Source organism: Fusarium venenatum (genome assembly GCF_020744135.1).
Source record: "Fusarium venenatum strain MPI-CAGE-CH-0201 chromosome Unknown EDB82scaffold_2, whole genome shotgun sequence".
Taxonomy (NCBI): domain Eukaryota; kingdom Fungi; phylum Ascomycota; class Sordariomycetes; order Hypocreales; family Nectriaceae; genus Fusarium; species Fusarium venenatum.
This window is the reverse complement of record NW_027072130.1, coordinates 3,554,541-3,576,852: the sequence shown is the minus strand read 5'-3', so window position 1 is coordinate 3,576,852 and position 22,312 is coordinate 3,554,541. Positions and strand designations below refer to the sequence as shown.

At 49.4% G+C, this 22,312-nt stretch overlaps 8 protein-coding genes across 8 annotated transcripts; 5 read left to right on the top strand and 3 right to left on the bottom strand.

Moving 5' to 3' along the window:
* The first annotated feature begins 211 nt into the window (after nucleotides 1-211).
* Nucleotides 212-4,846, top strand: EDB82DRAFT_497649 (P-loop containing nucleoside triphosphate hydrolase protein). Its single transcript, XM_065608556.1, has 10 exons — nucleotides 212-409; nucleotides 465-652; nucleotides 726-780; nucleotides 870-1,468; nucleotides 1,527-1,953; nucleotides 2,008-2,163; nucleotides 2,210-2,777; nucleotides 2,833-2,999; nucleotides 3,058-3,587; nucleotides 3,641-4,846. The coding sequence occupies exons 1-10, from the start codon at nucleotides 251-253 to the stop codon at nucleotides 4,617-4,619; spliced, it is 3,828 nt and encodes a 1,275-aa protein (XP_065464675.1). The 5' UTR covers nucleotides 212-250; the 3' UTR covers nucleotides 4,620-4,846.
* EDB82DRAFT_497646 (DnaJ domain-containing protein) lies at nucleotides 4,847-6,564 on the bottom strand. Its single transcript, XM_025734108.2, has 2 exons — nucleotides 6,149-6,564; nucleotides 4,847-6,094 (listed from the first exon to the last, which is right to left on the bottom strand). Exons 1-2 carry the CDS (start codon nucleotides 6,440-6,442, stop codon nucleotides 5,054-5,056), a joined length of 1,335 nt encoding a protein of 444 aa, XP_025584948.1. The 5' UTR covers nucleotides 6,443-6,564; the 3' UTR covers nucleotides 4,847-5,053.
* On the top strand, nucleotides 6,565-7,426 carry EDB82DRAFT_497644 (uncharacterized protein). Its single transcript, XM_065608555.1, has 2 exons — nucleotides 6,565-6,987; nucleotides 7,077-7,426. The coding sequence occupies exons 1-2, from the start codon at nucleotides 6,921-6,923 to the stop codon at nucleotides 7,310-7,312; spliced, it is 303 nt and encodes a 100-aa protein (XP_065464674.1). The 5' UTR covers nucleotides 6,565-6,920; the 3' UTR covers nucleotides 7,313-7,426.
* A 68-nt stretch (nucleotides 7,427-7,494) lies between these two features.
* Nucleotides 7,495-9,090, bottom strand: EDB82DRAFT_159698 (uncharacterized protein). The gene is made up of 2 exons (XM_025734106.2): nucleotides 8,722-9,090; nucleotides 7,495-8,654 (listed from the first exon to the last, which is right to left on the bottom strand). Exons 1-2 carry the CDS (start codon nucleotides 8,857-8,859, stop codon nucleotides 7,677-7,679), a joined length of 1,116 nt encoding a protein of 371 aa, XP_025584946.1. The 5' UTR covers nucleotides 8,860-9,090; the 3' UTR covers nucleotides 7,495-7,676.
* A 1,013-nt stretch (nucleotides 9,091-10,103) lies between these two features.
* On the top strand, nucleotides 10,104-11,563 carry EDB82DRAFT_554738 (S-adenosyl-L-methionine-dependent methyltransferase; the record flags this gene model as incomplete). The annotated part of the gene is made up of 4 exons (XM_025734105.2): nucleotides 10,104-10,316; nucleotides 10,367-10,401; nucleotides 10,503-10,824; nucleotides 10,880-11,563. 4 exons carry the CDS (start codon nucleotides 10,104-10,106, stop codon nucleotides 11,453-11,455), a joined length of 1,146 nt encoding a protein of 381 aa, XP_025584945.1. The 3' UTR covers nucleotides 11,456-11,563.
* Nucleotides 11,564-12,408: 845 nt separating this feature from the next.
* EDB82DRAFT_430519 (thiamine diphosphate-binding protein) lies at nucleotides 12,409-13,632 on the top strand (the record flags this gene model as incomplete). The annotated part of the gene is made up of 2 exons (XM_025734104.1): nucleotides 12,409-12,810; nucleotides 12,874-13,632. 2 exons carry the CDS (start codon nucleotides 12,409-12,411, stop codon nucleotides 13,630-13,632), a joined length of 1,161 nt encoding a protein of 386 aa, XP_025584944.1.
* Nucleotides 13,633-14,333: 701 nt separating this feature from the next.
* EDB82DRAFT_554732 (NUC185 domain-containing protein) lies at nucleotides 14,334-18,288 on the top strand (the record flags this gene model as incomplete). Its single annotated transcript, XM_025734103.2, has 2 exons — nucleotides 14,334-17,465; nucleotides 17,519-18,288. The coding sequence occupies 2 exons, from the start codon at nucleotides 14,334-14,336 to the stop codon at nucleotides 18,197-18,199; spliced, it is 3,813 nt and encodes a 1,270-aa protein (XP_025584943.1). The 3' UTR covers nucleotides 18,200-18,288.
* Nucleotides 18,289-18,561: 273 nt separating this feature from the next.
* On the bottom strand, nucleotides 18,562-19,235 carry EDB82DRAFT_474509 (uncharacterized protein; the record flags this gene model as incomplete). The annotated part of the gene is made up of 2 exons (XM_025734102.1): nucleotides 18,562-18,837; nucleotides 18,891-19,235. The coding sequence occupies 2 exons, from the start codon at nucleotides 19,233-19,235 to the stop codon at nucleotides 18,562-18,564; spliced, it is 621 nt and encodes a 206-aa protein (XP_025584942.1).
* Between the last annotated feature and the right edge of the window lie 3,077 nt (nucleotides 19,236-22,312).

Below are 22,312 nucleotides of genomic sequence, written 5' to 3'. Positions count from 1 at the left end.
CCTGCAAAGAGCAACAAGGTAGTCGAAATTAACCACAGACGGCTAAATATTTGCCCCGGTCTTAGACTCTCTCCTAAACTCATTGGTGTCTGATGCCTGTGTAAGCTCATTGGCTGAATCGTATCGCGCGGGATGCGTCCAACGTCAACGCCAAGAGTCATCCTTTCTTTAAAAGTCTTGACGTTTGTCCGTTTTTAATTACATAGCTACCTCTATAGTCGTTTTCCAGTGGAAAAACCCGGGGTATACAATGAAACAAGAGGGCTCAATTGGCAATTCGTCTTCCAAGACCGAAGGAGTATCAACAGAACAGCCAAACAGCACAATGACGGTTACACTTGGAGACAAGGGCGAGAGCGATGGCGATACAAAAGAAGAAAAGAAGGATACAAGCTTCAAATATTATTTGGCAAGTTCTTTTTACTTGAATGTCTCTTACAGCTAACGCTAACAATATATCTTAGCGCGTCTTTACTTACAACGATCGCTTAGGATGGATCCTCAATGGGGTCGCATTTGTCTGCATGGTTGCTGCAGGCACAATTCTGCCCCTGATGGATTTTGTTTTTGGAAAATTCATCAATGTTTTTACCGATTTTGCTACTGGATCATTATCACCTGCTGGATACCGAACTGAGGTCAGCAAGTACAGGTGCGGCCTTCTATCAATTGTGCGGTGCGCTCCCAGGGTTGGACACCTAAACTGACCATTGTTTTGCTTATAGCTTGTACTTTGTCTATCTTTTTATTGCGAAATTTGTTCTGACATATATATGGACAGTAAGTACCTCCCGCTCACCCGCCAAGTTACATGCCTAGGTAGGCAGTAGTCTTCGAGTCCATGTGGTGCTAATCAAATGCGTGCCCAGATACTTGTTTCCATCGCAGCCATCAACACGACAAAATCGCTCCGCGTTGACTTTGTCAGGAGCACTCTTCGCCAAGAGGTCTCGTTCTTTGATTCTCCCGCATCTTCAATCCCCGGGCAGATCACGACTAATGGAAACCTCATCAACCAAGGAATCTCTGAAAAGTTTGGTATTACCATTGCAGCCCTTTCGACCTTTGTTTCTGCCTTCATCGTGGCGTTTGCAGTCCAATGGAAGCTCACTCTCATCGTACTCGCCATCATCCCAGTGAATCTCGTCGTCACTATCATCTGCGTGGCTATCGATACTGGCTACGAGTATGCAATGTTTGACGTCTACTCGAGGTCTAGTTCCTTGGCTGAGGAGGCTTTCTCGACTATTCGTACAGCCCACGCTTTCTGGGCTTTCCCAAAGCTGTCAAAACGATTTACAAGCACGCTCCAAGAAGCAAGGAGAATTGGCCACAAGAAGTCTTGGGTGTACATGATTCTGTTCCCCACTGAATTCTTTTGTATCTTTGCAGGTTATGGCCTGGCCTTTTGGCAGGGAATGAGGATGTACTCCGAGGGCGAGATCACGCAGCCAGGCACCGTCGTAACGTGAGTGTTTTTGACATGCTTCTACCTAGGATGATTTGACTAACTTTGAACTTCATAGTGTCATCTTTGCTATTCTAGTTGCTGCTACAGCACTTACTCAGGTTGCACCCCAGACAATAGCCATCTCCAAGGCCACTGCTGCTGCGCAAGAGATGTTCGAAATGATTGACCGCAGGTCGCAAATCGATCCGCTATCCCAAAAAGGCGAGACCATACCCGATTTCAAAGGCAATATTCAATTCCGTGGGGTCAATTTTGCCTACCCTTCCCGTTCTAACGTGACGATTCTTCGCTCACTGGATCTCGACATTCCTGCTGATCGGACCACGGCGCTTGTAGGTGCCAGTGGATCCGGAAAGAGCACTGTATTTGGACTCTTGGAACGATGGTATATGCCAATCAGTGGGTTGATCACACTCGATGGACATCCGGTTGAGAATCTAAACATACAGTGGTTGCGGACAAATATCAGAATGGTTCAGCAGGTGTGCATGAGGCATCCAATGTCAAATACCTAGTAACTGCTCACATCTGTTCAGGAACCAACTTTATTTAGTGGTACCATTTATCAAAATGTCGTCGACGGTTTGACTGGTACGTCCATGGCCGATCTTCCAGAAGATGAGAAGCAAAGAATGGTTATCGAAGCCTGTAAATCCGCCTACGCCCACGACTTCATCGAGACGCTGCCCAAGGTATGTTCGTCTCTTATCTTTTTTGTCCTCCACTGACTTCTCCCAGGGCTACGATACTTGGATAGGCGAAAGGGGAGCGTCGTTATCCGGTGGCCAGAAACAACGTGTAGTTATCGCTCGTAGCATCATTTCTAACCCCAAGGTTTTGATGTTGGATGAAGCTACGAGTGCTCTCGACCCCAACGCCGAAAAGATCGTACAGCGAGCTCTCAATAATGTCGCCAAAGGTCGAACAATGATCGTTATCGCGCACCGACTGTCTACAATTCGCGATGCTGACAACATCATCGTTATGGCCAAGGGCGAAACAATCGAACAAGGCTCACACGACGAACTCCTCCAACAAGGCGGCACATACTCGCGTTTGGTCCGCTTACAGGACCTTGGCAAGGGCAGTGTATCTTCAGATGATGAGGATGAAGATACAGTGAAAGACGAGACAGGTGCTCGTCTTGATCCTGTCTTGTCCCGCGCTTCTCAGCATGCTGTAGCGGATATTACACAGAACGACGCAATTAACTACGGACTTTTGAAAGGACTATGGCTTGTGATCAGAGAACAGAGACCTCTATGGTTCTCTGGTTTCATTCTGGTCATCATTTCTATTTTGGGAGGTGAGTTGTTTGTCCACGTCTCGAAGGGGAAAGAAGCTTACTTACACTACTTCAGGTGCCACGTATCCAGCACTCGCTATTCTCTTCTCGAGAACCATGAAGGCATTCGAGACTATAGATGTTAGCGATGCGAACTTCTTTTCGTTAATGTTCTTTGTGGTCGCCCTCGCCAACTTTGTCATATACGCCGTGGCTGGCTGGGTCTGCAACGAGATCGGCCAAGTAAGTAATTTGTCTACTCGCCTGCCTCCAACATCCCTTTTTAGCTAATTTTCTTCAGTATATAATGACGATATATAGAAGTGAGCTTTTTGATAACACTCTCCGACAAGACATGAGCTTCTTCGACGACCCGGACCGCGGAACTGGTGCCCTTGTCTCACGACTGGCCGCTGAGCCCACTAGTCTCCAGGAATTATTGTCCATGAACTTATCACTCATCATGATCAACATAGTTACAGTTCTATCAAGCTCCGTACTTGCGATCGCCTACGGCTATAAGTTGGGCCTGGTCCTTACACTTGCCGCCCTACCAGTGCTAGTTGGCTCGGGATATGTCAGAATCCGACTTGAATACAAGTTTGATGACGATACTGCTGGAAGATTCGCCAAAAGCAGTGGTTTAGCTTCAGAAGCGGTACTGGGCATACGGACTGTTTCCTCGCTAGCATTGGAACGAGCTGTCATCGAGCGTTATAGCAATGCCCTCGAAGGTCTTGCAAAAGAGGCGATCGGAAGCCTGGGCTGGAAGATGTTGTTTTACTCCTTCAGCCAGTCAGCATCTTTCCTTGCCATGGCACTTGGCTTTTGGTATGTATCACTTGCTTGCGAATGGTTGAGACAGCACTGACAGGTGACCACAGGTATGGCGGGCGTCTTGTTTCCACTGGTGAGTATACCACTGATCAATTCTATGTAATTTTCATCGCCGTCGTCTTCTCGGGAGAAACATCAGCAATGCTATTCCAGTACACTACGAGTATCACAAAAGCACGGACAGCGATCAACTACATATTCGAGCTTCGACGCCAAAAGGTGCTTCACGATGACATAGGGAATGAGCCTAGCTGTGAGAAGAACCCGAATGGGAAGGGCATCGATATTTCTTGCCAAGAGCTCGCCTTTGCGTATCCTCGTCGACCTAAACTGCCGGTGCTTCGAGGTGTGGACATCAGCATCGAACCTGGCAAGATGGTAGCTCTCGTTGGGGCATCTGGATGTGGCAAGTCAACTATGATTGCACTACTTGAGCGGTTTTACGATCCAACCAGTGGCATGATAATGGCGGAAAGTCAAGATATCAGCACAAAAGATAGGCGATTGCATAGACGAGACATCGCTCTTGTTCAACAGGAGCCGGTTCTGTATCAAGGTTCGATCCGAGACAACATATCCCTCGGTATCGAAGAGGGCAACCCGCCTGACGACGACATCATCGAGGCTTGCAAACAAGCCAACGTCTATGATTTTGTGTCCTCTCTTCCCGAAGGCCTCGCCACTTCTTGTGGCAACCAAGGACTCTCGCTCTCAGGTGGCCAACGCCAACGCATCGCTATTGCCCGCGCTCTTGTTCGCAAACCCCGTTTGTTACTTCTCGACGAAGCCACTAGTGCCCTTGACGCAGAGAGCGAAAAGGTAGTCAAGGAGGCGCTGGATCGAGCAGCCGAGGGAAGGACGACAGTCGCTGTCGCACATCGACTAAGCACAATCCGGGAGGCGGATACCATCTGCGTATTTTCTGGTGGGAAAATCGTCGAGAGAGGGAGACACGAAGATCTTGTTGCGAAGAGGGGGTTGTATTATGAAATGGTTTTGGGCCAATCTCTAGATAGAGAGGCATGATGCTTCAGAAGTGCGTCGGGGTTTGAGAGGACTAAATCTTTATTGTTTTGATCACATGGCAGCGGATATCGGTTTGTTCTAGGTTTTGGTGTGTCATCTCTTCTCATCTGTTCTTGACTTAGCCATAGTCGTGGCATTTCCGGCATATATCGATAGATTCTTGTAATATTCTTCATAGACCAAATCCCATAGGGTTGGAACAAATAGAATCTATATCTCAGTAGCCACCATGATGAAGCTTGTCACACAAACGGGTACGCACGACCCCAAAGGAGGGAACAAGACATGTAACTATGATTGTAATCAGGACATACCCCAACCATAGTCTATAGTTCGTCTCATCTTAATCTAGAATCCATAACGTCATTTCTATTTTATCTAGAGCCTATCATGACAATCCCAAACGTTTTCCCCAGTCACATTAAACGCATCGCTTAAGCCAAAACCCTGATGTCACCATCCTTGAGCTTGCCAGCCTCGACAAGCCTCTTGGTCTCGCCGCTCCAGACAGCCTTGATCTCGTCGGCAACCTTGAGGCCGTTGAGCTTGCCAGCAAGGGCAGCAATCTCATCGGGGTCAATCTTGCCCTGAATGGTCTCGACATCATTAAGAACAGAGTCGATATCAGCAGGTGTGGGCTCGCCGGCAGCGAAGTAGTTGGCGTCCTTGACGGATCCCTTGAGCACACGCTTGTTCTTCTTGACAGCGTTCTTGGCAGCCTCCTTAGCCTTCTTGGAAGAATCACGATCGGCCTTGGCCTTCTCTTCGGCCTCCTTGGCAGCCTTCTCCTCAGCTTCCTTAGCAGCCTGGGCCTCCTCCTTGGCCTTCTTCTCAGCAGCCTCACGTTCGAGACGTTTCTTGTTCTTAGAAGCGTTGGCTTCCTGTCGGAATCGCTTAATACGCTCATCTCCAGCTGAAGCATCGTCTAGCAACTTGCGGAGACGAGCATTGTCCTCGGCCTTTCTCTTCTTGCGAGCGTTAGTGTTCTTGCGCTCCTGGTGTCGCTTCTGGTCACGGTTCTCGTTGTCATCAGGAACATCCTCATCGAGGTACTCGAAAGTTCGCCAGCTGTCGAAGTTGTACCAGAAGTTGTAAAAGTCCTCGACCTGCTCCTTGGTGGCGTCGGCACTTCCAAAGGAGGGGACGGGGTGAGTCTTGGAGAAGCGAGCCTCGGACTTGAAGACCTTGCTCCACGCCTTGTAGTAGTCGGCCTTCTGGAGCTGCTTCTTGGTAGGGGGCTCGACTTCAGCCTCCTCATCAACGGAGTCAAACTGGCGGCGCTTAATGGGGTCAAGGAGGACGTCGGTGGCCTTCTGGATACACTTAAAGAACTGATCGTCGTCGACACGACCTTGGGCAGCCTTCTTATCGGGGTGGTGCTTGAGAACCTTCTTGCGGTGGGCCTTCTTGATCTGGTCCTCAGTGGCCCTCCAGCGGTACTTGGAGATACCGAGGATCTTGTAGTGGTCCTGGGTCTAGAGGTATATGCGTTAATAAAAGTGCTGAGGTGCATATCGATAATTACGTACCTTCCAGTCCTTGGCCTCACGCTGAAGCATCATGGGGTCCTCAGGCTCGCTCTCGTCGCTGACGTCGCCATCTTCGACATTCTTGGCGCTCTCCTGAGCCTGGATGCGGTCATCCTCAGAGAAAGTACGCTTGTGACGGGCTCGTCGAGCATGGGCGAGGAAGTGAGGACCGACAGGCTCGATGCTTCGCTGAGTAGCCTCAGAAAGCTTGCCAACAGCCTTGAAGTCCTTATCAGCAGCCCAGCCGCTGGGAAGGGCGGGAAGGGGGAGTGTCACAGTAGCCACAGAAGCCATTATGTGATGTGATGTGTGGGTTTGATGGTGATGGAGAGGGAAAAAAACCGACAGTTTTTTCTTCCTGCAATAATTTTTTTCAATGGCGCTACATCGACTTCCCCCACCATGAACATTATTGGCGGGGTAAATCCTCCATAGCACCGGGCATCCTTCAATTGGTAGGTACAGAATCTTGATTATACCAATAGATTACAGTGAGACGGTGCCCTGGGCGGTTCCGGAATTAGGTAACTTAGTGCTGCATAAGATAGTGCTGGCAAGCCTGTGGCCCACTAATGCATGGACTCCGCTGAACCGTCAAAGACGCTGGAAGCATCCATCCAATCCAATTGAAGTTGGACTGTGCTTTTTTCTCTCTCGATTTGAAAGCCATATTTGACGACCTCGGATAATTCCCCAGCACGATAGACTCACGAATTGCTGTGAATCCCAAGTCTTAGAGGTTTCGACTTTTCACAATCTCCAAAGGGCCAAAATGACTACCGTCCCGGCTCTCAATGCTTACCGACACCTGATGCGCGCGGCGCGCATTGCTTTCCAAGGTATGCAACCAAGCCAGAACCGAACGGGGCATTTTGCTCCTGTTGAGGCAGTTCAACGTCTCGGCTATACTGACTGTTTGGCGTTTTAGGGGACGCTCCTGTCATGTCTGCAGCTCAGATCCAGATCCGCAATGAATTTCGTCAAAAGGCCACGATCGATGCGTCTGATGCTCCTGCGGCGATCAAGCACGCCGAGGAGGTTGCCAAGGTCCTCCGCCAGAATGTCGTTCAGGGTCGAAGAATAGAGGATGGCAAAGATTCTTACAGTAAGTTCGGGATAGACTTCATGTCATCAAGCACGGAAAAGGACTCATTGGCAATTTAGAGCTGAGAATACACAAAGACATCGAGCGAGGCGACAACGAGTCTATCAAGACAGCTGGCAAAGGCACAATCGGTGGAGGCTGCTGCGGCGGTGGTAAAAAACAAGAGGACTCTTAGTCCCACTGTACAATTTGTAACATACTGTAACGATACCCTGAAGAATAAGTGAAACAAAATAATGACCACTCTTGCACTTTTCTTCCCACTTATACCTATCTCGAGCATTTCCCAGCCGGCATGATTAATTATCATTTTCGCTAAAGACCACCTTACCATGATGCTCTTTTCCTAACGCCAAACTCCGAAAGCATGACAGGCAATCTATCTACCTTTGATCAACATTAAAAAAGAGGTCATGGCATCGTCTAGTCTCCAGAAAGAGCAGCGTAGGCAGGTGTATCAGAGGCTCCAGGAGGTGCTGCCACAGGTGCAGGGAGAGCTGCAGGCCGGGTAGTAGACTCGCCACCGCCATCCGCTGATCGTGAGCCTTGACCCCGAGAACCTCCCTGGCGCTGTCTGGCATCACGCAGCATCTGACTTCTTTGCTCTTTATCCATAGTACCGATTGCCTTTGGTTGTCCCCATCGAACCCGTAACGGACATCCAGCAATGACAGCCCGACCTTGGCATGCCTCCGCGGCTTTCTCAGCCGCCTCTCGAGTTTCGTAGTTGACAAAGGCGCAGTGTGACATGTGTGAGCAGACCAAGCTCTTGATCTTACCGTGCGCCTTGAAAAAGTCCCTGAGCTTGTACTCGGGTAGGTCGTCCTCGATGCCAGTCACGAAAAGCGACATGATGCTCTTGTCGGCAGGGGGTAGCCAATCGCGCGGACTCGGAGGCAACTGAGCAGCACTTGGGAACACCTGACGACCCTTACCGCCTGGTTTGGCTCCCGCAGCCGCGGCAGCCTTAGAATCTCGAGTTCGAATAGGGCCAGGTCCGCCAAGGCCAGCACCAACAGCTGCATTTCCACTCTTGGAACTTTCACCCTCCTCGATAGTCCTTCCTTTGCGGAAGTAGGGTTTACTATTTGCGAGTCTTCGTAACAGCTCACGCGCCTTCTCGTCTGTCTTTTCGTATTCTTCTTGTCCAACCTTTCCCTCCTCAATCAATTGTTCGTTATTTTGGGCGAAGTATTCTCGGTTGATGTCGGACTGGGGTCCGGGGGCGACCATCTTGAGGGCAGCATCGCGTACGACGATAGGAAGGCCAAAGGAAAGATCGAGCATGCAACACTGACAGCAATTCTTGAGCCGCGCGCACGTCAGGCAAATGTTGGTTCGCTTCTTGCGACCGTTCGCACGCGTAGCGCTCCAAGCAAATACAGTGAAAGGTCTAGTGCACTATTATATATCACGTTAGCTTTGTGTTGATGCGAATACACGAAAGAGATCCGCGCGGTCAACGTACCAATTTGCATTCCGCACCATAGTCTTCTTTGAGCATTTTAACGTAAGGATTTTCGGGGAGACACGTCTCGCAAACGGAGGGGAAATCGGTGGTCTCCCATCCTGAACGATTAAGATCTTGCTTGATCTGGGGTGGCATGGCGGATACTTGAAAGGATGGTTGCGCAGGAAAGCTTCAAGCTAGCATTGATAACTTTTGGCGTTGAGGCGTGGAAATTCGGTCATCCGCCACCTTATGTAATACAGAATGGGCTCAGAACAAACTGCAATGCCGGAGTTGGCCGCTATTGGGCACTGGGAATACTCAAGCGTGTTCCACTTATCGATAAGCATCGGCATAACTTTTTGGAGCGCCTGTACCTTGACAAGCACCGTCATTGTTGGGTGGTTAGACTTGTAAGCTCAAGCAAAACCGGGATGGATAAGATACCTAGAAGGATCACGAATATACCGATCATTAGAAAACACTGTCATCATTATGCTTACCCAAGATCATGCTGCATTGTTGTCTCTTAATATGTAGATATGAGGATTCGTGCTGACTTGAGGTGGGTGTGCAGCAGTCAACTCAACTCGGTATCTATACGAAAACGAAGGACATCATGGTACCGATTCCAACCACAGCTCACATTGTAACGGGTAAGGAATTCGGTACATCTTTTGCAATGTTAATATCACCACGGCTAGAACATATCCCGTTTTGATTCTTTTTGATATTTCAACAGTGTTGTTACTGATAACTTATTCTCGTAGGCGCTTTCGTATTCGTATCATTTCTCGCAAATTGACAGTACATACTATGCGAGCATCTACGTTGTTATCTGTTAGCTGCACACTCACCGCCAACCATTCGCAAGCTGGGGCGAATGCGACGACAAAGTTGCAAGGATAATTCTGTTTGCATCATGCAAAAGCAAGTCAGAGTCTCTTTAATAGAAGAGGGAGCGTAAGAAAAGTCCATGTCTTTCTTTATCACATGTATAGAGTCTTGAGGTGTTGTGGAGAGTTGATCCTCTGCACTATTACTTCTGGTCGTATTCTTTCCGATCACCCCAAACCTAAACGATAGACAGGGGGTCTAGTACACATAAGGTATAGTGTACGGATATTACTCAATTCGCGATTGAGATTGGATACCCTTAGACGGGATGGCTTGTGCAGCTCAGGGGAGGCCCTGAAATTTGTTGCTACTGTACAACCCGTCAAGTCTGCATACCCTTTTACCATTAAAGCCAACCCGTTCCCTCAAAGTTTCGATTTTTCAAACCCTACATCTTCAATTCGCCTGTTGTCCTCTTCTCCTTTGACTTCTCGTTTATCTTTTCTCGCCTTCACTTCACTTCACTTCAACACTTCACTTCAACACTTCACACCATATTCAACATGGTTGCCTCATCGAACACCGGCCTCGAGCGCGAGGATCACCAGCGCGATGCCGACTTCAACAGGGCCATGCACGGCACCTCAGCCCAGGCCCGAGGTGGTGTCGCTGCCATGTTCCGCAAGGGCGGTGCTGCTAAGCAGGCTGCTGTTGATGAGTACTTCAAGCATTGGGACAACAAGCCCGCAGAGAACGAGACTCCTGAAGAGCGAGCTGTAAGATGCCCCTCCTATTCCTTGATAGCGGTGACTAACGCAGCGGTCAGGCCCGTCAAGCTGAGTACGCTACTCTGACCCGACAGTAAGTAACCTAATCTCTGTCTTCGTTTCCCTTGACTTTCTGAGTCGTGTCCAAAAAGCCTCGGGTTTTTACCAAGCCAAGTACTGACTTGAACCTCGCAGCTACTACAACCTTGCTACCGATCTCTACGAATACGGATGGGGCCAATCCTTCCACTTCTGCCGATTCTCCCAGGGCGAGCCCTTTTACCAGGCCATTGCCCGCCATGAGCACTACCTTGCCCACCAGATTGGTATCAAGGAGGGCATGAAGGTTCTTGATGTTGGTTGCGGTGTGGGTGGTCCCGCCCGTGAGATCGCCAAGTTCACAGGTGCTCACATTACTGGCCTGAACAACAACAACTACCAAATTGAGCGAGCCACCCACTACGCATTCAAGGAGGGTCTGTCAAACCAGCTTCAGTTTGTCAAGGGTGATTTCATGGTTAGTAGTTTCCAGTTACCTCGGTATCCTAGATGCAGGCTAATTCCGTTATTAGCAAATGTCTTTCCCTGACAACAGCTTTGATGCCGTTTATGCCATCGAGGCTACCGTCCACGCTCCCACTCTCAAGGGCATCTACAGCGAGATCTTCCGTGTTCTTAAGCCGGGTGGTGTCTTTGGTGTGTACGAGTGGCTCATGACTGACGAGTATGACAATGACAACCTCCGTCACCGTGAGATTCGATTGGGTATCGAGCAGGGTGATGGCATTTCCAACATGTGCAAGGTCTCCGAGGGTATTGCTGCCATCCACGACTCTGGCTTCGAGATGCTCCACCACGAGGATCTCGCGGATCGTCCCGATGCCCTCCCCTGGTACTGGCCTCTGGCTGGTGAGCTTCGCTACGTCCAGACTGTCGGTGACTTCTTCACTATCGTGCGCATGACCACCTGGGGTCGAACCATCGCCCACGGTCTTGCTGGTATCCTCGAGACCTTTAAGCTTGCCCCTGCCGGAACCAAGAAGACTGCTGACAGTTTGGCTCTTGCTGCTGACTGTCTGGTCGCTGGTGGCCGAGACAAGCTCTTCACCCCCATGTACCTCATGGTGGCTCGCAAGCCTGCTGCGTAAACAGACAGGTTCATGACAACAAAATTTCCAAACAACAATTTCTCACGAGGGTCAAAAAGGGAGTAAATTATGCTGGCTGATGATGCACATACGTATGAAGTGGCACGCCTCGGGATATAGAGGACCCAGAAGGCAGAGGAGTTTGGGGACAATATTGGCTTATAATTGTAATAAACACATACCAATACAATTTCATCTTTCTTGTCGTTGATAGCATGATTATCCATAACTCATCTCCGGTCGTTCATCCGCCTCCATTCATTCTATCAATGGATGCTGATAAGAATATGCGGTTCCTCTGTTTCTCCGGTACCGCCCATGATGAACCACAATTGGTGCACACGTTTTTTCTATGCTTTGGGTGGGTTCAGAATGGTCCCTCAATGTTCCCCCTGGATCCCCCAACAGACTGTCTGAATGGGTCGCAAAGGATGTGCTCTGAGCTTTGATAGGCGCTTTCTACTAGTCTAGTTGGCTATCTACCCCTTCCAAACAATGCTACACTCACTCAATGGCAAGGGTCTTTCGAAACGTTGGCTGCACTTCTGTAGGCGGGGAGTAAAGAGGGATAAAGCTGCCCGAACTAACGGAGGGTCGCTCGGGGGGATTTGGAGAGCGGGTACTCCATTAGTCACCCAAACTTGGTGAGGGCTTAAGTACCTCGCAGTTCCGGCACGATACGTACCGACTGGCCCCAAAAAAAAACTGAGAGCTGGCCAGCAGAAGCGTTCTTCGGTGAAATTCCCTCTCTCAACCCGACTTGTTCATTTCTCAACACCAACTTCAGCTTATCACCATTTTCAATTCCCACGTCAAAGTCGACGACTCGGGAATTACGAGAAGCTTGTTCTCTGCAGCTTCTTGCCTTTGACGTTTCCTTCTCTCGTCCTCGTCGACAATCTACCGTCCTCTTCTCGACTTTGGGTCAATTGGCTGTTCAACAAACGTACATCATGTCTCGCATCCTTCGACCCGCAGCTCGCCTTGCTGCTTCGACTCGAGCTATCCGTGCTCCCGTTGCTCCTTCGGCTGCCCAGTCTGCCATCACCCGCGCTGCTCTTGCGCGACCCGTTGTTTTCGGTTCCGCCCAGACCCGATCCTACGCCGACAACAGCTCCGGCGTCAAGGAGTACACCGTCCGAGATGCGCTCAACGAGGCTCTCGCTGAGGAGCTCGAGCAGAACGAGAAGGTCTTCATTCTCGGAGAGGAGGTTGCCCAATACAACGGTGCCTACAAGGTGACCAAGGGTCTTCTCGACCGCTTCGGCGACAAGCGTGTCATCGACACCCCCATCACCGAGTCTGGTTTCTGTGGTCTCGCTGTCGGTGCTGCCCTCAGTGGTCTCCACCCCGTTGTAAGTATCTCAGCACCTGCTTCGTCATGTTCAATCACATTCTGACCGCTTTTGCCTTGTTAGTGTGAGTTCATGACCTTCAACTTTGCCATGCAGGCTATCGATCAGGTTATCAACTCTGCCGCCAAGACCCTCTACATGTCTGGAGGTATCCAGCCCTGCAACATCACCTTCCGTGGTCCCAATGGTTTCGCTGCTGGTGTTGCCGCTCAGCACTCCCAGGATTACTCCGCCTGGTACGGCAGTATTCCCGGTCTTAAGGTCGTTTCTCCCTGGAGTGCCGAGGATGCCAAGGGTCTCTTGAAGGCCGCCATCCGTGACCCCAACCCTGTCGTTGTCCTCGAGAACGAGTTGATGTACGGTCAGAGCTTCCCCATGTCCGAGGCCGCCCAGAAGGACGACTTCGTTATTCCCTTCGGCAAGGCCAAGATTGAGCGATCCGGCAAGGACTTGACCATCGTGTCCCTCAGCCGCACTGTTGGCCAGTCTCTGATTGCCGCTGAGAACCTCAAGAAGAAGTACGGTGTTGAAGCCGAGGTCATCAACCTGCGATCCATCAAGCCTCTTGATGTTGAGACCATCATCCAGTCCGTTAAGAAGACACACCGTCTTCTATCTGTCGAGTCTGGCTACCCTGCCTTCGGTGTTGGATCTGAGATCCTTGCCTTGACAATGGAGTACGGTTTCGACTATCTCGATGCTCCTGCTGCTCGAGTCACTGGTGCCGAGGTCCCTACTCCTTATGCTCAGAAGCTCGAGGAGATGTCCTTCCCTACTGAGAAGTTGATTGAGGACTACGCTGCCAAGGTTCTTCGTCTGTAAGAAAAAAAGGAGAGAGAAATGAGTGCTGAGAAAGAATCCGGTCCAGCTGCTTGCACACATCAGGACAGCGCCCATGTTTATGTGCCCAGCGTGGCAGTGCGTGTCCTACGCTGCTCGTTGTGATCATCGGGATTGAGACAGATAAAAACCTGGTCCGATTGGCGTATTTGATGGACGCTACCTTTGATAGACGTGCGGAAGGAAAGGAAATGTAATTTTATCGAGTGTTGCCATGTATGTTAAGGGCACGGCACCCGTCTTATTAATGATCTACAAATTCATATATGTGCTTTAAATAGATGATGGTGAACTAGTGTCGTGATTTGCCCAAGTCAGGGCAATGCCAAAAGATGTTTCGAGAAATAGTGGTCATGTCACCATGATAGAATAAATTCTTAAATGTCCACTCACAAATCAGTATAGAGTTTCACCCATGAGGCCGCTCAAATAAAGAAATCTCAAGTTCCTTCTGCGAACAAATTTCGACGTCTCAAGTTATCATCAAACGTGTGTTGGTCAGTACAGGGTAGATGAAGTGGAGCTATAAGCTGCCATGAATGTCCCGCCATGAATGTCAGAATCACCAACGTCAATGGTGGGGCATTTCTAACTTGGAGCTTTCATCACTTTGATCTTGGCATAACGAAAAAGAAAAACAACACGGCATTGATTACATTTGAAGTCGTAAGAACTCAACTGGCATGGCTGCTATAGATGCTCTCCTTGAGGGGGAAGCTCAAGAGATCGGCCAGCGACAACCTTCGACCCAGGATTCTGAGGAGCTCAAGCGTCATCTAGAGGAGCTACTCCTCTCGCCTTCACCAGAGTTCTCGTCAGAATGGCTGAACCGTCTACAACAGCGATGGGACTTCGAGGCTGATTATACATCTCTGTACAAAGTTGCACCACCACACACTCGAACACTTACTAGATTTCAGCGTCATGGACTGGAAGGTCGCGTTACAGGCTACAAGAACGTTACAGTTCCTGCCAACAGTGCCACAGCCAAGAATTCGACTAGTCTTTCGAGAAAACCTGCGAACCGCGCTGACTTTGTGAGAGGGGCTGCTGGCTTCTTCCCGTTCGCACCCGGTGGTCTTGAAGGCATTGAGGCGACAGCAGCATTCGAGGACTCCGTTCACACAGGAGGTGTTGCAGAGCCAGGCAGTACTGGGAACAAATTGGAACGAGTCATACAACTCGGTGCCGAAGGCGGGCTGTTGGAGATTGCACCTGGAATGAGTCGAGGTATTGACTTCGCGAAGAAAAAGATAAGTGTCAGCCAAGAGGATGCAAATGCTATCAAGGAAGTGCTTGAGGAGGAACCCGAGGAAGCCAAGGTTGGTCCTGAGGGTGACGAAATTTCACCAGATACCGCTACGCCAGAGCTAAATGCAGACTCTGGGGAAGATGGGGATGATATCGACGGCATCTTGCCAGTGGAATTCCCTGCTCTAGAGCCCCATGGAGTCCTCGCAGCTTCGAGTGCTCGCAAAGCTGGTCGCGAGTGGGCGCACATGGTTGACATCAACCACGATATGTCCAATTTCAGAGAGCTTGTGCCTGATATGGCTAGAGAGTGGCCATTTGAACTCGACACTTTCCAAAAGGAAGCAGTATATCACCTGGAAAATGGTGATTCGGTTTTTGTTGCAGCGCATACATCGGCTGGCAAAACTGTTGTGGCAGAGTACGCGATTGCGTTGGCTGCTAAGCATATGACGAAAGCAATTTATACCTCGCCGATCAAGGCGCTGAGCAACCAAAAGTTCCGCGATTTCCGACAAACATTTGATGAAGTGGGTATCCTCACTGGCGATGTTCAGATCAACCCTGAGGCCAGCTGCCTGATCATGACGACGGAAATCCTTCGAAGCATGCTTTATCGGGGCGCTGATATTATTCGAGATGTTGAGTTCGTTATCTTTGATGAAGTCCATTACGTCAACGACTTTGAACGCGGTGTTGTCTGGGAAGAAGTTATCATAATGTTGCCTGAGCACGTGTCACTCATCCTATTATCAGCGACTGTTCCGAACACTAAAGAATTCGCTTCGTGGGTTGGTCGAACGAAACAGAAGGATATCTACGTTATCTCTACCCCGAAGAGACCCGTGCCTCTTGAGCATTACCTTTGGGCTGGGAAAGACATCCATAAGATTGTGGATTCGGAAAAGAAGTTCATCGAAAAGGGCTGGAAAGATGCACATTTTGCTATCCAGGGAAGGGACAAGCAAAAGCCTGCAGAGGCTACTGTTGCTGCGCGTGGAGGTAACCCTCGGGGCAACCAACGCGGCGGTACTCAAAGAGGAGGGCCTCAACGAGGCGGGCGAGGCGGAGGCCAGCAAAGGGGAGGAAACCAGCAGCGTGGTCGCGGAGGGCCACCTCGTGCAAGTCATGCGCCTGGTCATATGGGCCGTGGCGGTCGTGCAGGTGGCTTCACATCTGTTGCGCAGGACAAAAACCTCTGGGTCCATCTCGTTCAATACCTCAAGAAGCAAACCCTACTTCCAGCCTGTATCTTCGTGTTCTCGAAGAAGCGATGTGAAGAGAATGCCGATGCTCTTAGCAACCAAGATTTCTGCACAGCATCTGAGAAAAGCCATATTCACATGATCATCGAAAAGTCAGTCGCGCGGCTGAAGCCAGATGACAGGCAGCTTCCACAGATTATCAGGCTGAGGGAACTGTTGAGCAGAGGTATCGCTGTTCATCATGGTGGACTGTTGCCCATTGTGAAAGAATTGGTCGAAATCCTCTTTGCTCAGACACTAGTGAAAGTGCTGTTTGCCACCGAGACGTTCGCCATGGGCCTGAACCTCCCTACACGCACGGTAGTCTTCTCGGGATACCGCAAACATGACGGACATTCGTTCCGAAATCTGCTGCCTGGAGAATACACTCAAATGGCTGGCCGAGCTGGCCGTCGTGGTTTGGACACTGTTGGATCCGTCATCATTGTACCACCGGGGGGTCTCGACGATGCACCCCCCGTTGCAGACCTGCGCAACATGATCTTGGGAGAACCTTCAAAGCTACGCTCGCAATTCCGGCTGACATACAACATGATCCTGAACCTCCTTCGAGTAGAGGCATTGAAGATTGAAGAGATGATTAAGCGCAGTTTCTCTGAACACGCCACTCAGCAGCTGCTTCCGGAGCATGAGAAGGATGTGAAACTAGCACAGGCAGATCTGGCGAAAGTCAAGCGAGACTCGTGTGAGATCTGTGACGTCTCAATGGACGAATGCCACCAAGCTTCTCAGGACTTCAAAAAGCTCACGTTCGATCTCTACAAGGGCTTACTGGCCATCCCTATAGGACGAAGGATGTTCTCCCAACATCGTCTTGTGGTGTTTAACTGGGACGGCATCCGTTCAGTCGGTATTCTTCTGGCAGACGGAATTAGTAATAAGGGTACGTCGGAAGATCCAACACTCCACATATGCGCCATCAAGTCCCTTCGGGACCGACGCGATGCCACCGACCAGCTTCCATTCGTTCCTGCATTCCGAAAATACTTCCACGAGCTCCCGAAGAGCAAGAAGCGGGTACAGACAAAAACCCTTCATGTCCCGCTGAGCGACGTAGAATGCCTTACAAGATGGGTAACAAAGGGCATCGTCCCTGAGATTTTCCAGGGTGGAGATGGCTACCATCAAGCGAAGGATCGCTTGCAAGAACTATGTGGCTCATGGGATGATAGATTAGAAGAGCTGGACTTGTCTCGAATCAAGCAATTACAGCTTCAGGAGATTGTAGAGACAAGGGTTGACTTGGTTAAGACGATATCGAACTCGCCTGCTGAAAGGTGCTCGGAGTTTTTGAAGCATGTATGTTCACACCTTTCTGTGCGACTAACTTATGGAACTAATCATTATAACAGTTCGCCATGTGTCATGATGAATGGCTCATTAAGGAGCATATCTCTCAGCTGAAGCAATCTTTATCGGATCAAAATCTGCAGCTTCTGCCCGATTACGAGCAGCGCGTTCAAGTGCTCAAAGAGCTTGGTTTCATTGATGACGCCACCCGTATTCAGCTCAAAGGCAAGGTTGCATGTGAAATCCATTCCGGTGATGAGTTGGTTCTTACTGAGCTCATTCTCGACAATGTCCTTGCCGACTACGAACCAGCTGAAATTGCCGCCCTCCTGTCCGCCTTTGTGTTCCAAGAAAAGACCGACATGGAACCGTCTTTGACTGGCAACCTCGAGCGTGGAAAAGAAACCATTGTCGCTATTTCCGAGAAGGTCAACGATGTACAAACTCGATTGCAGGTGATCCAATCTGCTGATGACTCTAACGATTTCGTGTCTCGGCCACGATTCGGCCTCATGGAGGTGGTGTACGAATGGGCTCGGGGCATGAGCTTTAAGAACATCACCGGGTTGACCGACGTTTTAGAGGGCACTATTGTGCGAACGATTACACGACTAGACGAGACATGCCGTGAAGTGAAGAATGCGGCCAGAATTGTGGGTGATCCAGAACTGTATCAGAAGATGCAGCAGGCTCAGGAGATGATCAAGAGGGATATCACAGCAGTGGCAAGTCTTTACATGTAAACCCAGCATTAAGATGAGGTATTCGCCGTGTTTTTCGAGTCTGCAATGGGTGTAATATCTACAGGCATCATAGAGGCAGAGAGAACTGTTGAATTCAGCAGCGTGTCCGTCATGTACGTTATAATGAATCAAAGTGAAATGTGAAGAAGTGGCCCTATCGGATGTGTGGTAACCATTGAAACATTCGCATTGTTCTCAAATTAGAGATGAATTCGTGTCGCCTCCCGAAAACCCCGAAACGCCAAACCATAACCAAAAAAGGCACCTTTCTGAAGAATCGATTGCTATGCATGTCGTATCATTGTCACGTGGGGAGAAAATATCAAGGCTCCCCTGAACTTATGCGGCCTGCAACATGAAGACTATGCTCGCAGAGCTCGCAGTCTCTGCTGGAGCTTATCTTCTTCTTCAGCGCTGGGCTCATTAGTCTGTGCAGGCTCAGCGTTTGAAGGTGTCGCTTGGCTGAGCTCCTTGCTGAGCTCAAGGCCAGCGTCATCGGCCAGCTTTCCGAGTAGCTCGTGGACAGCATCCTCGCCAACCTGGGTCGAGGTAGACTGGGTAATGGCGTCTTGGTAGATGCCGTTGGACATGGCGTATTCTTCGTTTTGCTGTTTGAATTGCTCGAGGGTGACGAGGGTCTTGGCAAGTTATTAGTTATAGTTGGACGTGATGAACTTGTATATGGACTGACCTTTTCAGGATTGGTGTTCTTCTGGGCAACGTTCATGGTTCGCGATGATTGGGCCATCATCTGGGTCATTCGATTCATCGAGTTGTTGGCCTGGATCTGTGCAGCAGACAGCTCAGCCATGTCGGCCATCTGGTCCATCTGCTGAGCGAGTGCCTGCTTGGAGAGAAGCATCTTGGCCTTCTGGTACGCCTTCTGGGTCTCTCCCTTCTTGAGTAGGTCTTGTATCTGCTTCTTGAGGATGGGGTCCTGCTTGGCGGCCTTTTGGGCCTCGCGACGAGCCTGTTTGGCTTGGAATCGAGCCTGGAACTCTACCTGCATATCGCGAGCCATCTGACGGTTAGACATTGTGGGCCAAAGGGTTCTGCTTGTACTTTTTTTTTCGGGCGCGAAATGGATAGGTCGGTGGCTGGAGTCGTCGAGCGTAGATTTTACAGTTGCGTGTCGAGGTTGGAAGAGACAGTCAATGTCATGTGAGTGTTTTAGGTTGACATGGAACCGCCGAAGGCCTAGAATCAAGACCCGCGATAATAGGTTGCGGGGCGCACACGAAGACAGGATGGGGAAGCGGGCGAATGACGCAACCAACGGAACCGGATTATTTGAGAGGGGTGAGAAAGCAGGCTGAATGAGTTTATGCACAGCCACTAAATAACGAGTGATTCAGGGTAACTACTACCTTAATAAACGTCAGGCAGACAAAAAGTCAATATTATACTTTAGAAATCGTGTAAAATCACCAAATTTTTGGATCAGACATTCAATACATCCACAACTTGTTAGAGAGAGGTCATGCATTGACTAACTCCATTCTATGCTGCCAGAAACTTGATGGAGTTGAGTTGCTGATGACTCAAATATGTACATGAACAGACGCAACACCAAACCAACACACAACAAGATTAATCAATCTACGATATTCAGACCAGACTTTTTAGACTCTGTATCTTATACTTGGACTCGGAGGCAACTTTTCTACTACCCACAAAGCCATTTCCCATAAGGTGACGTGGAAAACTACGTTATGTGAAATACAGCACTGCGTATTCCTTGACGGAGCCACCTGAAAGCCCAAGCCAGGCTTGGGTAACCGGGATTCGCCTTGTTCAGTGTCTGGCCCTAACAGTGTCTAGTAACCAAGGAAAAGCGGGTGGTACCGTAGTGGTTGAACGCTCGAGTGCTAGAGGGGGCTGAGCGACAGTAGAGGCTTGATAGTGATCAATGCAACAGCGCACAAGTTTTAGCTGGTGAGAAGAGATGGGAAAGTCAATCATATGGAGATTGTAAATAGACGTCTGATCTCAAAAGTAAAGTGGGTTCATAGTGCTTCCATTTACTTCTTTATCACAGGGGTGGGGCGGTAAACCTGATACAATATGGAGGCGTATGAGATGAGTTTCCACGATAATAATAATAATAATAATAATATGGCGTTGAGATAAATATGTAATATCCGGAAATGGGGGTTGAGATTAATTGGCTCAATTAAGCTCATATGAGACTCGAGATTGCCGACCAGGGTTCACAAAGCTGTGAGCTATGTTTGGAATGGGCCAAAATGAACCGACCGACCTTCTCGATATGCGACTTTATCGTCAGACTTGTTAAAGGCTGGAACAGTTAGTCTATGACTTCTCAGTGCCGTGGCAGAAGGGGGCCTTAAGGGAGACAGGGGCACGAGGAAAATCGGAACGGGATCTAATCCAAGGTGACTGCCAGGGTCTTTTCCTGTGAGGAGCGCAGAAGCATTCTTAGGCAATAGAAGGGATTGAGAAAGGGGTTCTTGAAGATCAGGGTCGGCTACTGGCGAGGCAGGGAACAGGAAACACGAAGATCATTGAACTTAATACGAAACATGGTAAGTACTCTTGAGACAGTTGAGAAACGAGAAACGAGAAACAAATAATTAATGGCGATAGTGCAGTCGCAATTAGCTACACCTAGACAGCCTTGAAGCATTTTGTGTCTCTCCTGTCTTGTGACCGTTGGCATATCTCTCCCTTCCGTGTCTCACAGAGGAAGTCCTTATCCTTCTTGTATGTCACTGACGGCTGGTAGAGAGATAGATATCCGTAGATTCGCTAGATTCCCGCTCGCTTGATGAGATTCTCTTTAACTTTGCCTACCTAGATACGTACCTAGGCTAGTTGATCAGTTTCGCCAAGAAAAGGGGCTCCATCTCCAAATCCCAGCTGCATGTCCAGCCAGCTATATATGTAGCTTCGCATTCCAAGCCCCGGGGATGGAACCCGATGGATAGATGCATTGCAGGATGGGGTAGAGAGCTTGACCGATGTTTGGTGAATTGGCGGTCATAGAAAGCATAGAGCTGGTTGTTTCCCTGCCTAATAAGGTACTAAGGTATGTATCTGTAGCTTCTCAATACTGATGGGGTATTGAGGCTTGGAAAGTCGAAGCTGAAAAGCTATTCTTTGTTTGGCTCACGGACATACATAGTAACTAGTCCCAAACACCAGGCGGAACTAATAAATGGCGACATGTTTATCGAATGGCGTAGGATTGACGCATGTTACGGTTGTCGGTAATCTTAGTGCGGGTATTGGGATAAGGGCATTCCCGATACTTCGGTTAAATACCTATCATACGTATCGGATCTCATCTGTTAGGCTACGATGCCCATCTATCTGGGCAATGTGATATCAGTGCCTGCGCAAGCCAAAGCCAAACTAATCCTAATATTAAGACTGTGATTGTCCTGGTTGCGGCGAGCAATGAAGACTGCACTTCCCACATCCAACAAATCGAGTTGGGTGCGGTTCAGTCAATGATGGCAAACGGGGCTTCTGGTGGATATCTTTGAGATTCTAGACATTTTTAGCCAGCAAGGCTAATAGTAGCCAGCGAAACAAAACGAGGAGGTGGTAGTAATGGTGGGCTTTTTTGGTGTTGACGGATACGTCCCCGGTATGGCCGGTGATAGATTCTCTTATTATTGGAACACGCATGAGAAGGTCCACTGTCGCACTGCTGAGTCGTTTGGTCGGTAGGTCGGTCAGCGTCAGCCCTCTCTGCATCCATCTAACTCAAGATATCACCGCTGATCGGGATCAAAGAGCAAAGAGACGACGTCGTCTTACGAGGTCTGCATCTGCATACGCATAGATGGCATGCCCAGTGAAAGGCGGTCGAGCTCGGTGATATCGTGCGAAGTGTTTGTTAGCACTCGTCCCCTAACATTAAATCGAAGGGTATTTTACCTACAAGCAGTTAGTTGCTTGGGGTTTTGATGGCTGACTTGATAACTTGGTTTGCAAGTTGAATGCCTACGAATGTTGATCTTCTTGTGGTCACATACCAATCGATATTTGGGACGCATCTAATAATTCGGAATTGCAAGTTCATGGTGATGAAATGTTGTCTCCCTTGTTGACCACAATTCTCGTCACCATCGATAGTGTCACTGC

What these genes read in the sequence shown, in the direction of transcription:
- EDB82DRAFT_159698 (XM_025734106.2), bottom strand. Translation starts at nt 8,859, where the DNA reads ATGCCACCCCAGATCAAGCAAGATCTTAATCGTTCAGGATGGGAGACC. An exon ending in ATGGTGCGGAATGCAAATTG is followed by an intron (nt 8,655 to 8,721) that starts GTACGTTGACCG and finishes GATATATAATAG; the next exon opens with TGCACTAGACCTTTCACTGT.
- EDB82DRAFT_497646 (XM_025734108.2), bottom strand. Translation starts at nt 6,442, where the DNA reads ATGGCTTCTGTGGCTACTGTGACACTCCCCCTTCCCGCCCTTCCCAGC. An exon ending in GTGAGGCCAAGGACTGGAAG is followed by an intron (nt 6,095 to 6,148) that starts GTACGTAATTAT and finishes ATATACCTCTAG; the next exon opens with ACCCAGGACCACTACAAGAT.
- EDB82DRAFT_497644 (XM_065608555.1), top strand. Translation starts at nt 6,921, where the DNA reads ATGACTACCGTCCCGGCTCTCAATGCTTACCGACACCTGATGCGCGCG. An exon ending in GGCGCGCATTGCTTTCCAAG is followed by an intron (nt 6,988 to 7,076) that starts GTATGCAACCAA and finishes TTGGCGTTTTAG; the next exon opens with GGGACGCTCCTGTCATGTCT.
- EDB82DRAFT_497649 (XM_065608556.1), top strand. Translation starts at nt 251, where the DNA reads ATGAAACAAGAGGGCTCAATTGGCAATTCGTCTTCCAAGACCGAAGGA. An exon ending in ACTGAGGTCAGCAAGTACAG is followed by an intron (nt 653 to 725) that starts GTGCGGCCTTCT and finishes TTTTGCTTATAG; the next exon opens with CTTGTACTTTGTCTATCTTT. An exon ending in TTCTGACATATATATGGACA is followed by an intron (nt 781 to 869) that starts GTAAGTACCTCC and finishes ATGCGTGCCCAG; the next exon opens with ATACTTGTTTCCATCGCAGC.